At 48.4% G+C, this 19,986-nt stretch overlaps 2 protein-coding genes across 2 annotated transcripts in view; one reads left to right on the top strand and one right to left on the bottom strand.

The window, feature by feature from the left end:
- Positions 1-2,299, top strand: part of Cdcp1 (CUB domain containing protein 1) — a 39,794-nt gene extending 37,495 nt beyond the window's left edge. Inside the window, exon 9 of the mRNA XM_027415509.2 lies at positions 1,063-2,299. Within this exon, the coding sequence (XP_027271310.1) occupies positions 1,063-1,486 (424 nt within the window). The 3' untranslated portion in view covers positions 1,487-2,299. The remainder of the gene's footprint in view (positions 1-1,062) is intronic.
- A 9,575-nt stretch (positions 2,300-11,874) lies between these two features.
- Clec3b (C-type lectin domain family 3 member B) lies at positions 11,875-19,986 on the bottom strand. Its single transcript, XM_027415508.2, has 3 exons — positions 18,023-19,986; positions 14,705-14,803; positions 11,875-12,531 (listed from the first exon to the last, which is right to left on the bottom strand). The coding sequence occupies exons 1-3, from the start codon at positions 18,129-18,131 to the stop codon at positions 12,131-12,133; spliced, it is 609 nt and encodes a 202-aa protein (XP_027271309.1). The 5' UTR covers positions 18,132-19,986; the 3' UTR covers positions 11,875-12,130.

The raw sequence follows: 19,986 nt of genomic DNA, 5'->3' as shown, positions 1-19,986 counted from the left end.
CTGTGGTCTTCAACTGCATGAGGCTGTTGTCTGATGTGCCTGCCTCTAAGTTGTGGGGTGGGGGTTGCAGGGACAAGAGGAATTAGTGACACTGAATTTCTTCCTGCTCTAGGTGTTTGCTGAGGGTCTCCTCGGCACTAAGAACCATGTAATGTACTGGGGATAAACTAGGGGCAAGAGTCTTTTCTACTCTACACATGCAGAGGGAAAAAGCCAAGCACTGTGAGCACATGAGGGAGAGACATTTGTTGAAGGCCTCATGCAAGAGCCCGGGGTGCCAGTCAACACCAGATGGGTTTTTACCTCACAAAAGCACAGTCATAGGATTAGTGAGCTGCCAGCCTTTGCAGCCTCTGCAGCCCGTTTTACTAATCGGGCTGACTACCTCCTTGAGTCAGCTATTGTCTAAGTCCTGGCTGCTTTGTTCACTAAAAGCAAAGCTGTGTGCCCAAGGTAGACATGCCAACAACTGTCCACATCTGAATACCACACACCCAGAGTTAATGTTGGCTGAATCCTGGATTTTTCTGCACATTAGCATTTTTTCCCTGGTAGTTGCTGTTGATGTGACAGGGACAGAGCCACTCAGCTAATGATGAGCTGTTCTGACCTCAGCTCCAGCAGAAAATTAGCCAGTATGTACTGAGTCGTGGATATTAACTGGAATTAGCTAATGACCTTCACTCTGCAAGAGAATCAGCAGCATGAGTACAACAGGTTAGAACTGAATGTTCTGGAAGGTCGGCCTGGGCATGCTGCACTGATGTGGTTTAGAAGCACTTGTGCAACCCTATTACTGGGAAGAAACAGGGGGAGCACCTGCATTGTTGGTCCCCTCAAGTCTATCAGAGTCGAAATAAATTCACCTAAACCACCTCTTCCATTTATGATCCTCTTCAATTTCCACCTGGGAAACCTGAGACAAAAGCTGTTTGGTTACCAGTAGCCCCTAGCACAGTTTCAGCTTCAAATGCCAATAGGCTTCAAGGACTCAGGAGAGAAGGTTAGAACCGCTGGGATGCCCAGCTCCTCTGACGTTCTGTTGTCACTCTCTACAAACAGGAAGAAGATCAACAAGGGCCCTGCTGTGGGTATCTACAATGGCAATGTCAACACCCAGATACCTCAGATTCAAAATTTCCAGAAAAGAAGAAAGGACAATGACTCTCATGTGTACGCGGTCATCGACGACACCATGGTATATGGGCACCTTCTACAGGACTCTGGTGGTTCCTTCATCCAGCCAGAGGTGGACACCTACCGGCCCTTCCAGGGCCCCATGGGGGACTGCCCCCCATCCCCACCCCCTGTATTCTCCAGGACCCCAACTGCAAAGTTCACTGCAGATGAGCCAGCCCCTAATAGCCCTCCTGAGTCGGAGAGTGAACCCTACACTTTTTCACACCCCAACAAGGGGGAGGTTGGTGTCAGGGAGACAGACATCCCCTTACTCAACATCCAGGGGCCGGTGGAGACAGAAGAATGATTTGGCCCCATTCCAAAGACTTTGCTGAGATGCCTGGCATCAGGCATTGACACATGCAAAGCTGAAGTCCTAAACAGAAGTCAGGTGGGACAGCAATCAACTAGAAGGAAGAAATAGGTTTTGCATTGTGCCACCAAATCCTGATTTCCTGGTGGACTCCTTCAAGTGATGAGTAAATTATGACTTCTGATGGGGATGCCTCCTAACAGCTCAGGTCTTCCTGAACTCAGGTTGTGTTGGGGCTGGCCATAGTGACAGAAGAGAGACATGGTCCACCCAGACAGGACTACAATGAGCCCTGGATTCTCAATGATAAGCAGAGACTTAGCGGATTCCCAGGAGCTCTACTTGGGGTCTTTGCTCTCACTGGAGTCCTCTGGATGAAAATGGCAATGTGCTTTTTATATTATTGGTAGTTAATAGTAGTAGTAGTATTTATTTGGTGGTCTGCATGTCTTAAGTGGAGCTGGGGGTATAGCTCAGTTGACAGAATGCTTGCCTAACATGCACAGAGCTCTGGGATCCGTCCTGAGCACACCTGTAATCCCAGCACTGGGGAGGTGGAGGCGGGAGGGTTAGAATTTCAAGGTCATCAAGTGTGTAGTGAGTTGGAGGCCCTCCTGGTGTACATAGGACCCACTTTTAAAAACATAATCATGGCTCCTTTGATCTAGTGTAGTGGTTTGACCTCATGCTAATTGGTCTGGGTGGCTGTGTTTGAGTTTCTGAGGACCACTAGATAAATATGCTAAATATGCGCCTGTAGGAATGACTGATGGCCTGGCCTACCCAGCCAGAAGAGAGAGAGAGAAAGAGTGTGTGTGTGTGTGTGTGTGTGTGTGTGTGTGTGTGTGTGTGTGTGTGTGTGTGTGTATGTGTGTATGTATGTGTGTGTGAGTGTGTGTGTGTGTGTGTGATCTCTCACTCAGTGAGAGTGTATGTGTGTGAGTGTGAATGTGTGTGTGTGTGTGATCTCTCACTCAGTGAGAGTGTATGTGTGTGAGTGTGAATGTGTGTGTGTGTGTGTGTGTGTGTGTGTGTGATCTCTCACTCAGTGAGAGACTTCCCAGTCCTTTGCTGCATACAGCTGTCACCCCTGAAGGATTTATCACAGCTCCTATTGTCCCCTACTGTGAGAAATAAGATAAATTACCTAGAGCTTCCAACTCTATGGAGTATGGCTCTCCCATCTGCAGCAATACTTTGACATATAAACAAGTTTTGAAAATAATTTGATCCTTTAAAAATATATAAATAAGCCAGGCAGTGGTGGTGCACACACGCCTTTAGTCCCAGCACTCAGGAGGCAGAGGCGGGTGGGTCTCTGTGAGTTCCAGGACAGCCTGGTCTACAGAGAGAAACCTTGTCTCAAAAAAACCCCAAAATATATATATTTCCCCGTTGCTTCTATTGTGAGGCTATGTGCTTGTGACTGTAAATTGGCACTAAACTGTATAAAGCAAAGAATGGCGTGCCCACCACTTACAGAGGAGTGGGAAAATCCCTCTGCCATGATCTAGGTAGCACACTACAGAGTTCAGTGTCTCTGGTAAACCTTCTTCAAGAAATAAATATGCTTCATCATGTTCAGGGAGTTGACCTTGGAAAGGCGTCTCATTTCATGGCCCATAGCGTGGCCCAGGCAGCCTCTGAGACAGTGCACTTGGGGATCTCCTGGAAGGTTTGAACTCCAGGGTCTCTTGAGCTCTCTCCAGAAAGGAGGGTTCACTTTGTAATCATATCTGAATGCTGCTTGTGCATCGTTCCTTTCTGAAGCTTTCCTCTAACTCCTACCCAGCGGCCCATGGTGCTGACCGCCCTCCAGGAAGGGCCAGGGGCAGCTGTGGCTCCTTCTGTCACTTGGAGTCACTATGCTGAGCAGGGGGCCGTCTCCACTGACTTCTGCCTTTCGGCCACTCTCATATGTTGGTTCTTACTGTGTCAGCCCAGTGCCTTTCTACCTTGGCTCTGCTGATGCCCAGGAAACCTTGCACCCATTGGCTGGGCCTATGGCTGCATACGGAAGGGAAAGGGTTGACTCTCCCATGGACAAACCAGGGTCCATCAGCTGTAACTTCAGTACAGGTTGGAGGACCAGGCTCTGTGGATCTGCAATGCATACCTGAAAATAATTTATTTAATGTAGAGACATTTTCGATAACATCTTATTCATTTCCTATACTTTTTTAAATAAAGATATACAAAACAAATACATATCGGGTTGTTTAAGCTGCTGCTGTCTGTGCCGTTTCCATGGAGGTCCCTGTTCACAACGATTATTTTGCCAAGCTCCACATGGGCTAAGTGCCTTCCCTTTTCATTGTTCACCAACAATTTACTGCAAGGAAAATCAGACTCTGCTGCAATCTCTCCCCACTCCATCTGATGCCATGTCCTGGGGGAAGCAAATATTTTTGTCTGAAATAAATGAGTCCTAGCCAGGCGTGGTAGTACACACGTGTAACCCCACACTAGGAGACTGAGGGAGAGTTGTGAGTTAAGGCTAGCCTGCGCTACATGGCTTGGGGGGAGGTTTTACATTCTGCTCTCCATTTTGAGGGCTGTGGCCATGACAGTGAGTGAGTCAGGCCAGAGATGCAGTTGAGTTTTTAAGGCAAGGTCTCTCACAGAACATGGAACTCCTGATTTAGTTAAATTAGATGGGCTGTAAGTGTCAGGGATGCCTCGGTCTCCCCAGTGCTGGAATTATAGCTATATGTCACTTGCCTAGCTTTTTTTTTTTTTTAAGAGTGTTTTGTCTAAATATATGCATGTGCACAATGTGTGTGCCTGGTGTTCTTGGAGGTTAGAAAAGGGCATCATATCCCCTGTAAGTGAAGTTACAGGTGCCTGTCAGCTGTCATGTGAGTGCTGGAAAGTGACCTGGGTACTCTTCTAGAACAGCAAGTGCCTTAACCCAACGAGCCATCTCTCCAACCCCTGTACTCAGCTTCTGTTCAGGTACCAGGGATCCAAACTCAGGTCCTTAAAATGCACAGCAAGCATTTTGCCAACTGAGCCATCTTCCCGGTCCCAAGAGTTGGCATTTACCAAGAAGAGATTTTTAAGCTAGGCATGGTGGCACATGCCTATAACTCAAGCACTGGGAAGGTGGAGACAGGCAGATCCTTGTAGCTCACTGGCAAGCCAGCCTAGCCTACTTGACAAGTTCCAGGCCAGTGAGAAAGACTCTGTCTCAAAAGATAAGGGACACGTGAGGAAATGCACCCGAACCATCTTCTGGCCTCCACACATATACATGAGCATCTGCACCTACATATACTTACGTACCCCAGACACTGAGCAGATGCCAATGCCATGGCCTGGGGCTCCCCAGCCTTCAGAACCACAAGCCAAATAAACGCTTCTTTGCAAAATAACCATTCTCACGCATTCTGTTAAAAGCAGCAAGCTAGACTAAGACTTTAGTCTAGTTATCCCAACTTCAGGTTAATAATGAGTCACTATCACTATTGGATTTGTAGTTATATTAGGTATGTTTACAAGGTCAAACAGCTATATTTTAGACAGACAGGTCTTCTTCAAACACTTCAGGAATCTACAGAATATGGCATTTAAGATGTTTTAATTACATAGATTCTTTTTTTTTTATGACAATGAGACATGTCTGCTCCTGGCAACACCAATCTACTTCAGAGAAGGTGATGGGCATCAAAGAAACTCCACATGGAATTTACTTTCTTTATGGCAAAAGTAAGCACTGGGCAAGAAAGTGCCCTTACCTCAACTGCTGACGGTATGCTGTCCAAATTGGACAAGCAGGACACAAAAGAAAGTGACTGCTAAACCTTGCCAAAACAAGGCTGGACAGTCGTTCAAAATATCCTGCTTCACAGAAAAGTCTCTTAGATATGCTAGCCTGTAGGCCAAAGATGGATGCCCCAGAGTTGCAGAGGAAGCATGGGTGACTGTCCAGGCAGCCAGCTGTTTCTGTCATTCCTCACATTTTTTGGAAGTTGCTTGATTGCACTTTGTGCTTACTCAGTGAATATTATTTCCTTCACGGGTCTCTGAGGGAGTTGAAGACTAGATACTATAGTTATAGTTTTCATTGTTTACAAGACTCAGGGAAGAAACTCACTAAAGACGTGTGAAGTGTAAATGGTTTGAGAGACATTAAAAGATAATTTGATAATGCAAGTTAGAATAGAAAGTGAATTAGGAGGGCTGGAGAGATGGCTCAGTGGTTAAGTGCCACACCCACTCCAGTGGAGTCTGTGTGATGTGAGGCAAATATTGCTAAAGACATGCCCAGGCCTGAGGCGTGTGAGGCGTGTGCCTGCGTAGCTAGGTCTCCTGGAGGCCACTGGCATGATCCCAAAAGGACAAGATGGTCTCTGTCTCGCCGTCTGTGGTGGGTTGTTTTCTGCTTTTGTCTTTTATCTTACGACTGGTTTGACTTTGTCAGCATCAGCAGATGATCAGGTGTTGGTTACTTTGAAGAAAGATTAAGTACCTCTAGATATTTTGGTTACAGGAACTGAAAGCACCTCACCAGCAATTTTTGTATAAAATGCTATCATTGAAGTTTCGTTTGTGCCTGTGGTCTGAGCGGAGCAGTTCCTTGCTAAGGTGGCTCAGGATATAAATATTTCTACTAGAAGCCCCCGTTAGTTATAACTCTTTGTCCGCCTTGTGTGTTCCAGGGATCAAACTCGGATCCCAGGCTCTGCAGCAAGCATCTTAAGTGGCTGATCTTGCTGAACCTGGTACAAGTTTCTTTCTTTCTTTTTTTATAATGATAACTTATTATTTGCATTGGTGTTTTGCCTGCATGTGAGGGTGTCAGACCTTGGACTTACAGACGATTATGAGCTGCCATATGGTTGCTGGAAATTGAACCCGGGTCCTCTGGGATCAATGCTCTTAACCACTGAGTCATCTCTCCAGGCCCCCTCTAGTACAAGTTTGTTCGTTTGTTTCCTCTTTTTGTGTGTGTGTGTGTGTGTGTTTTTCAAGACAGGGTTTCTCTGGGTAGCCCTGGCTGTCCTGGAACTCACACTGTAGACCATGTTGGTCTCAAACTCAGAGAGATCCACCTGCCTTTGCCTCCCAAGTGCTGGGATTAAAGGTGCCGCTGGCTGGTACAAGGTTCTTAATCATTGAATCCATTCAGGACCTGCCAAAGGCAGATGCTGAGCTGGTGTCAGACATGAGGGGGATTTCTGAAGGGAAGTGGCTGTGCAGAGGGAGGTAGAAAGCCTGTATCGTGAGTAATGAATGAATTCATGGAGTGGGACTATTTATTTTTATTTTTTGAGACACGTCTCTTTATGTCACCCAGGGTAGACTTTAACTTACAGTCCTCCTGTGTCTGCTTCCCAAGGATGGGATGAGAGGACTACTTCGATAAGAGATTTTACAAGACAGTTTTCTCTGTGTGGCCTGCTGTCCTGGAACTCACTTTGCAGACTGGCCTCCAACTCAGAGATGTGCCTTCACCTCTCAGATTCCGGGAGTAAAGGTATATACCACCATGCCTGACTGGATAGGAGAGATTCTGAGTTTCAGTGTGGGAATGTACTCTCCTGGTAATGGATATTAAGGGACAAAATTGAAATCTTAATCGTGTCCTGCCTTGGCTGGTGCTTTAGGAATCCTTCAACCTCAGTGGCTCTCATCAGGGGTGATTTGGGATCACAGGTCCCATCAACCATGTTTTCAGACGATATAGTTGTCCCAACTGGAGCAGGTACTGATGGCTTGGGTGGGCAGAGGTCAGGGTCAATGCTGACAGACTTTAACACACAGGATGACCCGCTTAAGTGTCTACAAACAACAGTGCTGAGGTCAGGCAGCCCTTCTCTACTCATTTTCTAGGGCCTCTTGCAAGGAGGCCAGTGTTACAGCCATCTTGAGTGGGCAGGTGGAAAAGTGAGGAACATTCTAGACAGACCTGCTGGGTAGATATCTGTAATATGAACTCCCACAACAGAGAAGCTGACTGAGACAATCCAGTGTGGCAGAGCTCACAGCCCTGACCTGACACAGGCTGCCTGAAGAATAACTTCTATTCAGAGTTTTGCCGAAAACCCAGAAGTCTCAGTGCCTGCAGAATCACAGTGCGCAGCAACCACAGAATATACCGGAATATAAAAAATTCCTATTTAAGTGACAAGCCCCTCCCAACACACACTTTGCAAAGTTACAGAAACCATTGTCAAAAGGACTGATGCCAAGCAGAGTACTTTGCACACACTGACGTGATGGAGCTCTGTGTAGGAGACGTGCCCACACCTGTCCTGCCATCTGTCAGCCGGGAGTTTGGAACTTTCTTTACTTAGAACCTTCTGAGTTTTGTCCACTGTCAGTAGAAATGTTCTTCATAAATACTGGATAGAAACACCGAGAGCATTCTAGAGTATTAACACCCCAAATTGTCCTACCTAGAAAGTATGGCCTGCAGACATTTAAAAAGTATGGTTGCCCAGGCAGTGTTGGCACACACCTTTAATCCCAGCAGCATTCAGGAGGCAGAGGCAGAAGGATCTCTGTGAGTTCCAGGCCAGCCTGGTCTATGAAACGAGTTCCTGGACAGCCAGAGCTGTTACACAGAGAAACACTTTGGGTATGGGAGGGGAAAGGCTTGCTTGCTTCCCTGTCTCCCCCCACCTCCACCCCTGCCACCTCAGAGTCTTGTGTTCTGCGTCCCAGTTCACAAGAGCATCAGCTCTCAAAGAACTGTGAATGTCAGAGCATTATGGGGAAACCTGGATCCCAACTCCAGCTATTTTGTTCTCAGATGGTGTCTGACATGCAAAAGACTGCCCAGGCTGTGAGACAGCATTGCCTGGATCTCCTGTGAGGTCAGAGGGTAGGTCACCTATGGGAAGGACGCGCATGACATGGGTGGAGGCAGGTGATGGGAGTATTTCCTCTTGCCCTCTGTCCAGTATATTCTGTGGTTGTTGTGTCCTGCACTCAGATGTATTTCGTTGTGTGGACCCACTCCACTGGCCTGAAGTGCCCTCTGCGCCTGGTCTTTCTGCCCTCTGGCCACTCCTTGCATGTGCTGGAGGACAACCATTTTTACTTTGGCTGGCCCTGCCTTTGGGCTTGGCCCTATCAGCCCAGTGTTTTACTGCAGATGGTACAGATGAAACAAACCACAGTTCTGTAGCTGTGTCTCCCCAAAGCCACAGGGCTACTTGGGGAGAAAGTTGCCGAGCTGAACTCTAAATCAAGCGTTCCTTCCTAGCCCAGGGCAGCCGCTGTAGAGTAACTGAAAATCTGCTTCATTGTTTATCCAGTTAAGAATGAAATCTGATGCCCTCTTCTGGTATGCAGGCATACATGGAACACTGTATTTGTAATAAATAAATAAATAAATCCTTAAAAAAAAATAAAAAGAAAAAACTCAAATGCCCAGCAGTGGTGGTGTACAGTTTTTTGTTTGTTTTTGTTTTTGTTTTTTCCCTTGAGACAGGGTTTCTCTGTGTAGCTTTGGAGCCTATCCTGGCACTCACTCTGTAGACCAGGCTGGCCGCAGAGATCCGCCTGCCTCTGCCTCCCAGGTGCTGGGATTAAAGGTGTTCACCACCAACGCCCGGCCAGTGGTGCACACTTTTAATCCTGGCACTCAGAAGGCAGAGGCAGGCTGATCTCTGTGAGTGTGAAGCCAGCCTGGCCAACTGAGCAAGATACAGGACAGTCAGGACTAAACAGAGAAACCCTGTCTCAAAAAACCCAAAAATAAAATAAAATGTAATTATTTTAAGAAGAAAAAAAGAAGAAAACTCTAGAATTTAGAGAAATTTTCTTGCTATTGATCTGGTGTTTAAACCTGCCTGTCCTCAACCAAAAACAACAACAACAAAAAAAACCAAAAAAAAACATTTTCTTACCTCATAGCTTAGCTTTTTTTTGTTTTTGTTTTTGTTTTTTTTAGATTTACGTATCTGAGTGTTTTGTCTGCACCTACATCTGCACACCAGAAGAGGGCATCAGATCCCATGGGATTACAATTATAGGTAGTTGTGAGCAGTCATGTGAATGCTAGGAATTGAACTCAGGACTCCTGGAAGAGAGCAGCCAGTGCTCTTAACCACTAAAGCCATCTCTCTAGCCTAGCTTAGCTCTCAACAACATAAAAACAATTCTTGGGGCCAAAATCAAACTCCTTCCCATGGTCTCCAAACTTCAAAATCCAAGTATTCCTCCATACAGTGATAGCTCAAGAGCTGGCCGAGTGGGGTAGAGACAGCAAGGTGGGCATTTGGCCACAAGAAGGACCCAGCTAGTGGGCTGTTTGGAGATGTATGTTGCACCATCAGCTGCTTTCCACAGGAAACAAACTCCTAGAGTTCATCTGAGCTAGCTGTGAGACCTTAGCTTACCCTCCCCTGTGGCAATTTCATTTTAAGATTAGCTCAGCTGTGTTTCCACAGTGCCTGAAACAACAGTGCCTTTTGCTGGAGAAGGAGGGAGGTGTTCTGAGGGTTGGGCCAGGATTTCCAACTTACTGATAAACTATCTTCTTACTCGAGTTGGTGGATGATGAAAAATAGGTGAGGAAGAACCTGACACTGGGCCTCAGAAATAACCCTAAAAACTCTGAAATAGATTTGTTTTGTTTGGTTTTGGTTTTTCGAGACAGGGTTTCTCTGTGTAGCTTTGGAGCCTATTTTGGCACTTGCTCTAGAGACCAGGCTGGCCTTGAACTCACAGAGATCCGCCTGCCTCTGCCTCCCAAGTGCTGGGATTAAAGGCTTTCGACACCAACGCCCGGCCCTAGTTTTGGTTTTTCAAGACAGGGTTTCTCTCTGTAGCCTTGACTGTCCTAGAACTCACTCTGTAGACCAGGCTGGCTTTGAACTCACAAGATCTGCCTGCCAAGACTACACAGAGAAACCTTGTCTTGAAAAACAAAAACAAACAAAAGTATTAAATTAGCAAAATGGATCTTACGAGTCTTTCAAAGTGTCCCTCTGACTTCCACCCTAGAGCTTTTTATACCTTATGCATGGAAAGATCAGGATGTGGTGAAGAATCGGCCTTTCAAGGCAGGAGGATTTCATGCATGAACCCTGGAGCTCAAAGCCAAAGTCCACCTGAACAACACAATGAGATCTTTTCTAAAAAAAAACCAAACAGAGCTGGGAGGACAGGTGGACTGAATTTGCAGCATATAGGTGCTTTAAACCCAAGACCATTCCAGGTGGATGAAGAACAGGAAATCATTCTCTTTCCCACACTGCCATCTTCTGATGGAAGCAGGCAAGGTTTATTGCCTTCCCAGGTTGCCTTTCTACCCCACAACTTCTCAGGAACAACATACTATTAAGGAAATCTGACCAGGACTATTGGGGTCAGAACTCTTAGTGTCAGCTGCCCTGCTGGCTGGCCATCTGAGAACAGGCCTCACCCTTGAATGTTCCAACACTAACAGCTATGGCTCTCATCACCCTGCCCATGACTCTGTATTCCATACACTGCTGGGCCAACGACATGAAGCCTGGGAGTATACAACTCACTACAAGCTGCCTCCTATCCCAGTCGATCAAATCACACTGCCATCAGTGTGGAAGTGATGTCAAGGAACTGTGGGCCTATCCAGAAGCAGAAGGCGCTGGGAAGGTCCCTCTAGTGACTAATGGCTGTGCTAAGGGGATTAGGAGAAAGTAGCAGAGCTGGGTCCACAGGGGTGATGTAGGCCAGATCACAGTTAGCCACTTGGGGAAAGGGAGGCACTAGGCTACTTGTGTTTCATTTTTGGAGCGTTCTAGTCATGAGAGACCAGTAAGTAATGGTGGTGGTAAGGTTCAGGCCTGTGGGATCAGTCCAGTGTTGAGCCCTGGCTTTGCAATCACTAGGTTTTCATTGGCTGGAGCCACTGAACTTCCCTATGCTGAGACTTCCTTATTGTAAGACAGAGTAACACATATTGTCCTGGGTGGATAAAACTGAACCAGACTATATATTTAAAGTCCCTACAATACGGTGGGCTCAGTGATGATCTGTGTGTACATGGAACAGTGTGGAACCCCTGACTGGCTGACTGGCTGTAAGGAGTGGGAGGGAACGGGACACACTAGCCAGGCAAACTCATATTTGGCTCCTGGACCAGCCCCTCTGGGATGAGGGTAGAGGCAGATAGTAATTTCCCTGGGAAGCCTTGGCAACCCATTCACCCTTTACCCTACAGCCCACCTCTGCATGTCAGGGCATCCCCCGATGGATCCCCAGCAACAGACAGGATAGTACCCCCCACACACCCGCCAAACTTGGAGTGCGTGTTGTATTCTAACAGAGGGGAGTGGCCTCTACAAAAAGCTCGCTGGAAATGTGACTGAGGCCCTCCTGGGTTAGAGGCCAGGCTCCTGGAATCTTCTCCCCACCCTGACCTGGCGACCAGCCAAATCCGGGGATTCTGAACCAACTTTATTTGCAAAAACCAGACAAGAAGGAACCCAGGACAGAAAGGTTTCCGCTCCCCTCTCAGGGCCCTGCATCAGCTTTTCTCTTACCAGGAACCACCAGGCACACAGCGCTCACTGACGTTCGACTCCGCCCATAGATGCCCCGCCCCTTAGCCACCCATAAGCCCCACCCACCAGCAGCCCCGCCTCTTTGTGGTCCTCACTCCTGCCTGGCCCAGGCCGCGCCCCTTTGCTCAGGGCCCGCCTATACGATGGCAAACTGGCAGATGTAAGGCAACTGGTCGCGGCATCTCTTGTCGAACCACTTGCCGTTGGCCGCTACGGCCAGGGCGGCGCAGTTCTCGGCTTTGCCGCCGTCAGGCTGCGCCGTGATCTCCGTCTCCCAGTTCTTGTAGGCCAGGCGGCCGCCGGTCATGTCCACCCAGGCGCCTTCCGACGCCATGTCGTTAAGGCCCATCCAGATCTCTACCTCGCTACCCACGCTCTGGCGCGCGTACTCGAACAGTGCCTCGTTCTCTAGCCCCGACTGCGGCGTGCCCAGCGTGCCCCCGCGCGAGATGCAGTCCTCGCTCGCCTCGTGGAAGGTCTTCTGCTGGGTGAAGGCCAGGAAGCACTTCAAGTTTACCTTGGTGCCCTTCAGGCACACTGCAAGGAGAGATAGCTGTCACATAAATTTCAGATGCCCCAGGCCAAATAGACCTCTTCCAGACTGCCCCCAGCCTCCATCCTATCCCATCCACCCTGCTGTGGCAGACCCTGAAGGACTCAGATTACTGGTCAAGATGATGTGCCAGGAATGACCATCCCTCTGATGCAACGGGCTCCTTAGCCAGGGTCACTGACTTCCAGGGATGAAGGGAGTGCAAAAGTCACCTGGTCTCTGCCCAGAGCAGGATAGTCTCCTGGGCCACAGAGATTGGCACCAAGCTTATTCTAAGCTTAGCCTCTCTTGGGTCTGCTTCCTTCTTCACCCTCTCCAGGCATGCGACCTCCTCAGTCCACTGCATCTCAAAGGCAGCTTCCCCAACTAGCCAGAGCCTCCTACACCGAGCTCCATCACTTGGCTCCTCCCTAGGATCAAGCCACTAGCTCACAGTCCAGGTACTTAGCGCCTACCTCCCCTGCCTGAGTAGTTGTTTATAGTTGTTTGTGTTTAGCTTGATTTCTAACTTAAACACGGGGCAGATGGGGTACGGTGTTACTTATGGAGCCACATATGTCAGGGGTACGTATCGGCCCCTACCCCATGCACTTGAGGGCCAGCAAGCTTTACCACAGGGGATCAACACAGGGACCTCTGCCCAGGCCAGGTCCCTGGCTGGTGGGGTGGAGCTGGGAGAATGCGCTGAGACTGCAGAACATTGGCAGCAGAAGACGGCTGGGGACAGGCAGGCTTTCCCAAAGGGCATTCTGAACTAGAGTGCTCGGTGGAACACTGGCCTCCCAGGTTAGGAGGAAGGGACTTGTGGTGAGCTTGGTGTAGTTGTTTGTGTTTAGCTTGATTTCTAACTTAAACACGGGGCAGATGGGGTACGGTGTTACTTATGGAGCCACATATGTCAGGGGTACATATCGGCCCCTACCCCATGCACTCGGCCATTTCACTCAGCGAATATTCTAGAGAAACATCCCGGTGTCTCTGAGGGATTTGACAATGAGGCCTCATGGAAGTGTTTGTTTATAGACTCTGGAGCACTCTGGTGCATGCATCATAGACCTAGATCAGGGTCAAGCACACACATGGCATTGCTCACTACACACCAAGGAACTGAGGCAAGGTCACAGGGGGAGTGGGAATAGAGATCCTGCATGGAGACCATGGTGAGAAGGACAACCAACGTGAAGGAGGACTGGCCTGGCCCCAAAGCTCTGTGCTTTTAGCCAGCCTGTTTGGGCTACCTCAAACAAGAAAACAGAGGCTGGCTCTCCTGGCCTTTAGAGTGCCTGGACTATGAGGCCTTCGTCCTTTCATCTTTGAGATAGATTCCCACTGTATGACCCTGACCTGCCTGGAATGTACTCTGTAGACAGACAGGCTGGCCTTGAACTCAGAATCTGCCTACCAAGTGCTGGGATTAAAGGTGTGTACCACCAGGCCTGACCTTATTTTTATTTTTAAAGTGTGTGTGTGTTTGTGTGTGTGTGTGTGTGTGTGTGTGTGAGAGAGAGAGAGAGAGAGAGAGAGAGAGAGAGAGAGAGAGAGAGTTAATGCACATGAGTGCAGTGCCCATGGAGGATAGGAAGTGTTAGATCCTTTGGAACTGGAGTTACAGGTAGTTGTGAGCCACCAGACTCGGTGCCGGGAATCAAACTCTGGTCCTTTATGAAAGCAATAGCATTCTTAGTTGCCATGCCATCTCCCCAGCCCCATCAGCTTTGTATCTTTACGTAGGGACTGGCAAATGCTGGCCTGGTTATCTGTAAAGCTGCAGACACACAGTGGGGATGGACATGGGAAGGGGGGTAATGTGTCCCAGGGCTGTGACACTAGTAAATACAGTTTCCCTGTCTGGCCTAGGTTGTACTACAATTCCTGGCCCTGATCCAGAGCTCTAACTCCCACTAGGCAGTGGTAGGATCCTGCTGGGATCACTGGGGCACTCCACATCCACACCCTCTAGCTGTGACTACACACAGCTGTGCCTGACTGGATGGGTCTCACAGGTGTGAGCTATGCAACCTTCCCCGAGGAAGCATGTGAGGCAGAGCCTTGTGAGCTTGGCGCTGGCTGGAAACCAAGCCTTCTTCCTCGAGGATGCCCATTACCAGTCTGGCCTCTTCTTGGGTGTGTTCCTCCACGCAGCCATATTGCACTCACCGGTCTGCAAGGCCTGCTGCTCCTTCAGCAGGGCCACTTCCTGGGCCAGGCTGTCCAGCCTGCTCTTGAGCTCCTCAAACATCTTTGGGCTCACCACGTCTAGGACAGAGAGTCATGAGGCAATGAAAACCCGAAGTAGGCATATGTTCCATTCCCTGTCTGCCAGCCCCAAAGGGGCAAGGGGAAATTACGTCTCCCAGCCTAGATCTCTCGGTGTTCCTTCCATCTCTGCCCCTGCCTAAGAATCTGATCCTCCCACAGCCCCATTTTGCCTGTTCCTGTTAACTCTCCAGGGTTCCCTATCCTGCATTTGTCATGGTGGGGTTGGGATTAGCAGGAGTTGGGGCAACAGCCACCTCACTGCTCTATTTATGGGTCATAAAAATCACAGAAGTCAATTCTTCCAGAATAGGGACCAAGCAGAGACAGCGAGCCCCAGTCTTTCGTGGAGGGTGACAGAGACACAGGTTTACCAACACAGCTCCCCCTTCTCATGTTTACAGGGAGAGGACACGAACATTCTGAAATGACTGAGGAGAAATGACATAGCACAGAGTGTGTGCTCCCGAGAGCAGGGGAGCCACTTCCCAGAAAGCAACCACTGCGGGCCTCGGGCTTGCTGTGCACCACCTCAACCATGCTCATAGCCAGCCCTAAGTTATGGGCAAGTACCATCCTGGATATTCACCATTTCACAAACAAGGAAACTCAGGCCAGATTTAAATGACCTGCTTAGGATGGTAGAGCAGCTAGCCCAAAGGCCTGATCCAAGTAGCCACAGAGCCACACTCTTCCCATCTGCTCCATGGTACATGACATCTCTTATACGGACTTCCTGTGTGGATGACAAGTGCATCTGCAGGTGTAGGTGAGGGGTACTCAGTGTGTGTGTGTGTGTGTGTGTGTGTGTGTGTGTGTGTGTGTGAGAGAGAGAGAGAGAGAGAGAGAGAGAGAGAGAGAGAGAGAGAGAGAGTTGAGAGCTGTGGGGTGGACCTCTGTCTTTCTGAAGTCTCAGAGGTTCCTTGGAAAGCTCTACATGGCTTGAGGCAAAGGGTAGGGAGTTCCTTCATGGGCCATTTCATGGAAAGTCCACATTCATGAGGTCAGAGCCTTTGTCCACCCACTAGAAGCTTTGCCAAAGAATTGTAGCCAAGAGATGGACTTGCAGGTAGTAGTGGTGCACACCTTTAATCCCAGCATTCGGGAGGCAGAGGCAAGCAGATCTTGAGGCCAGCCTGGTCTACAGAGTGAGTTCCAGGACAGTCAGGGCCACACAGAGAAACCCTGTGTCAAAAACAAGCGAGCAAATAAACAATTAACAAACAAAAAGACAAACTTGCATGTACAAAAATCAGTGATGTAACTTATCAAGTGTGGAAAAATAACAGCAAGAGGAACAATAGCAAAGCGGATAGGGTTGGATCCAGCAACCAGGGTCACTGCACCTCTGCCTCAACCTCTGGGTTCACAGAAGCTGTGCACAATCATATGGAGCACCAACACAGGGCACCGTGTAGATAACGTGAGTCGGAAGCAGAACCAGGGTGTTAGCTCGAGCTCCCAAGAGAGCCATCAAGGACCAGAGCTAGTGTGTGGTCATTACTGAAGACTGAAACAGTCCTGCCCTTATCCTCTCCTTTCCCACAACTGACACGATTTACAAGACTGAGGAAAACTTGAGAGACTGGCAATCATTTTCCATATCCTGCCTTTGGATCTAAATCCTTCACACCACAGGCCTTAGTGGCAATGCCAGCAATGCTCGTGGACAGAACCATGCAGGGTATTCCGTCCCCCTATTTTAAAATGAGCATTTTGTAGACAACCATTGTATGTTCATCTGAATCAAAACCATCCAAAAATTCTCTTTCCCAATTCAGACTGCTCTCTGCTTTTCTTTCCAGAAGCAGTCTCTGTTACATTTGTAGGTCTTTCTGGAATAGTTCTATACATACTCAACAGATATTTACTTTTAGTTAGCCTGTTCACATTTTGGAAATAAGTATTGACACATGTTAGTGGGATTCATCTCCACATACACACGCCTCATGATAAATCCCTTTGTCAAAATGATGTCAATATAGTATCCATTCTGTTTTGAATTTTGTTCACATTGTAAATGTAGTCTTTGGTATTTGTTTTTTTTTTTTTTTTTTTTTTTTTTTTTTTTTTTTGAGACAGGGTCTCCCCGTGTATCCTTGTGTGGCCAACACCACCTATGTAGACTAGGCAGGCCTCAAACTCAGAGACCTGCCTGCCTCTACCTCCAGAGCACTGAGATTAAAGGTGTGTGCACTGAGATTATGGTGATACCCAGCTTTGTTTTGTTGTTTAAGTGCTGAAGATGGGAACAGGATGTCACACCTTATAGGCAAGCACTCACAACAAAGCACACAGGAAGCTGTAACTCTAACTCTTGGAGTTTTGTTTTTTGAGACAGGGATTCTGTAGTTTTGGCTGGCCTGAAATTTGCTATATAATTGAAGATAACCTTGAATTTATAACTCTCTTGCCTCGGCTCCAGAGTGCTGGGGTTACTGTGTATCACCACTTGGGTTCTGTGTGATGCTGGGGATCAACCCAGTTCCTTGCAGACACTAGGCAAGTACCTGACCAACTGAGTTCCGCCTGTTTTTGCTGTAGCCTTGTGCTCCTAAATGCTGATTTTTGTATTTCACTATCCAGGTATTAAGAGCCTGGAGATTCATCACACCCTTTCCTTTGGCTGGCCTCTAGTGCTATTTCTCTGAGTCTCCACCTCAGGGAGTCTCATGCCACCCTCCCTGTCCTGTAGGGGTGTCAGCCTTGGCCATTACATTACCATATCCACCCACTCAGGATGACCTCAGCCTCAGCATCTCAGAGGAGAGCAGAGATGTTCTCAGCTCAGTCTGAGGTCATAGGGCTGATGCCCCATGGAAGTTAAGAGTCCACATTTCCCCTCTGTGAGCCAAGCAAAAGCTTGTCCAGGGGGCTTTATATATTTTACATTATTAAATGTTGACTGCAAGACTTTCCAGCAAATTCTACCCCTCCTAGGCTCACAGTTGAGGAAACCCAGGCTGGTGCTCCCTCGTGGGAACTGACCATCTCCAAGCTGGAGGTTTGATTTCTTTAACATATTGGGTACCAGAGGGGGAGTAAATGCCAGTTTAGAAAAATCTATAAGGTTATTCTCCATTCTAAGAGTCAGAGACTCTTGAAGTTCTGACAACCATCCCAGCTGTGAGAACAAAGGTCCCAGGGGGACTCATCAAAATCAGACATGAGAGGAAGGGGCATGAGGTAGCATAAGGAGGGCAGCTGCCCCGTGCTTACCTTTCTTGACATTTGTAGCTTTCTTGGTCTTGGGGGTGGGTGTCTCTGTAGTGCCCTGGGACAAGATGGAGAAGAGGCAGAAGAGCAGGTAGGTGCCCCAAAATCCCATACTGCTGCTTCTGGTTGCAATGCCTGGGTCCGAAAGCAGTGGTCACTGCAGCCTGCGCGGCACGTCTTAAGGCTGTGGACACAAGGACCTCTGCCTTGGAAACCCTCTGAAAACTTGGCTGAGGACATGCAAAACGGGGAAAAAAGTGAAGCAAGCCTGCCAAAGGAGAAAGGCTTTGGAGCCATAGCTACACGGCTGTGGACCCAGCAGTTTGGCTAGCCTCCCAGAATACTGCATTTCAAGGGATTCCAATAGACAGCCAATAGCTGTCATTGCTCAATCCATCCAGTGATTATTTCAGGCAGGAGCCAGGTCAGTCCTGGCATTGGCTCAATGAGTCTCTGCACCCACAGAATTGTCCCTTCCCATTTTGTTAAGGAAATTGAGACTAAGGGACAGTGTAGCAGCCTTAATGACCCAAAATGCTTGTGATTATTTTGTGATTTTTGTGCTTCTTTTTCATTACAAAAACACAAGATAGACCTTCCTTTTCTCACATTTTTTCCCTCAAAAATCTGTCCTGAAGTCACAAGAGGGACAGAGTGAAAGAGGAGACCAGAGCAGAGAAGGGAATCAGAAGGCCTTAGAGCAGTGGTGGCAGAGAGGGATCTGCAGTGATGTCCCCTGGGTGTGCAGCAAGGGGCGTGGGAGCTCTGCAGGGTGGAGTGAGGCATGCCAGAAAGGTGGAGGCCCTGCTATAGTGCAGGGGTCCAAGCACGGGAGGAAGAACTGTGCAAGCAGAGACCACAGGGACACAGATGGCATATGCAGACCCTACTAAAGATGTGGGAACTAGGTTCACACATTTCAGAGAAGGGATGTATGACCATGTAGAAAGAGGAAGTTGGAATGAACCCTGCAGAGCATGGTTAAAGGCAGAGTTACCAGTGAGCCCCTGGGAACATGAGCACATTCAGAGAAATCCATTGTGTAGTTGACATAAGCATGCAGATACATCTGCCTCCCAGCTGTCCTTGGCAGGGCCTTGGAGCTGCAAATCCTCCAAAGCCTTGAATCCTCTTGGCATCCGAGCACAGAATACAACACTCTACCCAAGAGGCAGGAAATGAGCCCAAATGTGTCACACTGCCAGAAAGCAAACACTTAAAGAATGCTGGGGACCCATCCGTGGGGGTACGGCTTGCCTGAAGGAGCTGTCTGTAGTGTGAACCCAGCAGCATTTGGGGATTGTGTAGATCAAGAGCCATCACACTAGCATCAGCGTCAGGCTGGAGGAGATGGACACACAATTCAATGCCACAAATAATTCTGGACGGGACCCTGACCCTTGGAAACTGAAGGGCACGGTTGATAACTGATGGGCACCCATGGCAGAGTTGTGTTCCTGTTCCTGTCTCAGCTCCAACAATGTATGAGCATGCTTTCAGCTTTAGACAGCAAGGTAGCCCAGGTGGACCACTCATTCAAAAATGCCTTCTGGGGAGAAAGTCCTTTGCAGAGCAGTTGAAATTTTCTGTGAGTTGGACCTTTTAAAAAATAATAGAAATGCAGGGCTGTGGTGTAGCTCAGTTGGGAGAGAGCTTGCCTAGCATGCAGGAAGCCCTGGGTTTGATCCTTAGCATGGGATAAACAGGGCATTGTGCACACCTGTAATCACAGCACTTGAGAGTCTGAGACAGAAGGTTCAGGGGTTAAAACCCACGAGTCCCTGTCTCAAGAGGAAAAAAAGATGGACAAAAATAGATGCAGTATCATGTCATCAGCTTTTCCCTGCTGTCAGGACCACCCTTGATCATTTGGCTGGGGAAGAGCATGATGTCCAGGCCCAGGAGAAGGAACCTAGAAGGTTAACCAGTGACCTGTGGAGGTGTCAAGGGCGAGGCACCCAGCTGGA

The sequence above is a fragment of the Cricetulus griseus genome, chromosome 4, assembly GCF_003668045.3.
Source record: "Cricetulus griseus strain 17A/GY chromosome 4, alternate assembly CriGri-PICRH-1.0, whole genome shotgun sequence".
NCBI lineage: Eukaryota > Metazoa > Chordata > Mammalia > Rodentia > Cricetidae > Cricetulus > Cricetulus griseus.
The sequence above is the reverse complement of the archived record's forward strand: the minus strand, read 5'-3'. Positions and strand labels throughout refer to the sequence as shown.

Bases quoted from the DNA above. Each gene is read 5' to 3' on its own strand.
- Clec3b (XM_027415508.2), bottom strand. From the start codon at position 18,131: ATGGGATTTTGGGGCACCTACCTGCTCTTCTGCCTCTTCTCCATCTTG. The intron at 14,804-18,022 runs GTAAGCACGGGG...TCTCTGTCCTAG, and splicing joins AGCTACAAATGTCAAGAAAG to ACGTGGTGAGCCCAAAGATG. The intron at 12,532-14,704 runs GTGAGTGCAATA...CTCTCCTTGCAG, and splicing joins GCAGCAGGCCTTGCAGACCG to TGTGCCTGAAGGGCACCAAG.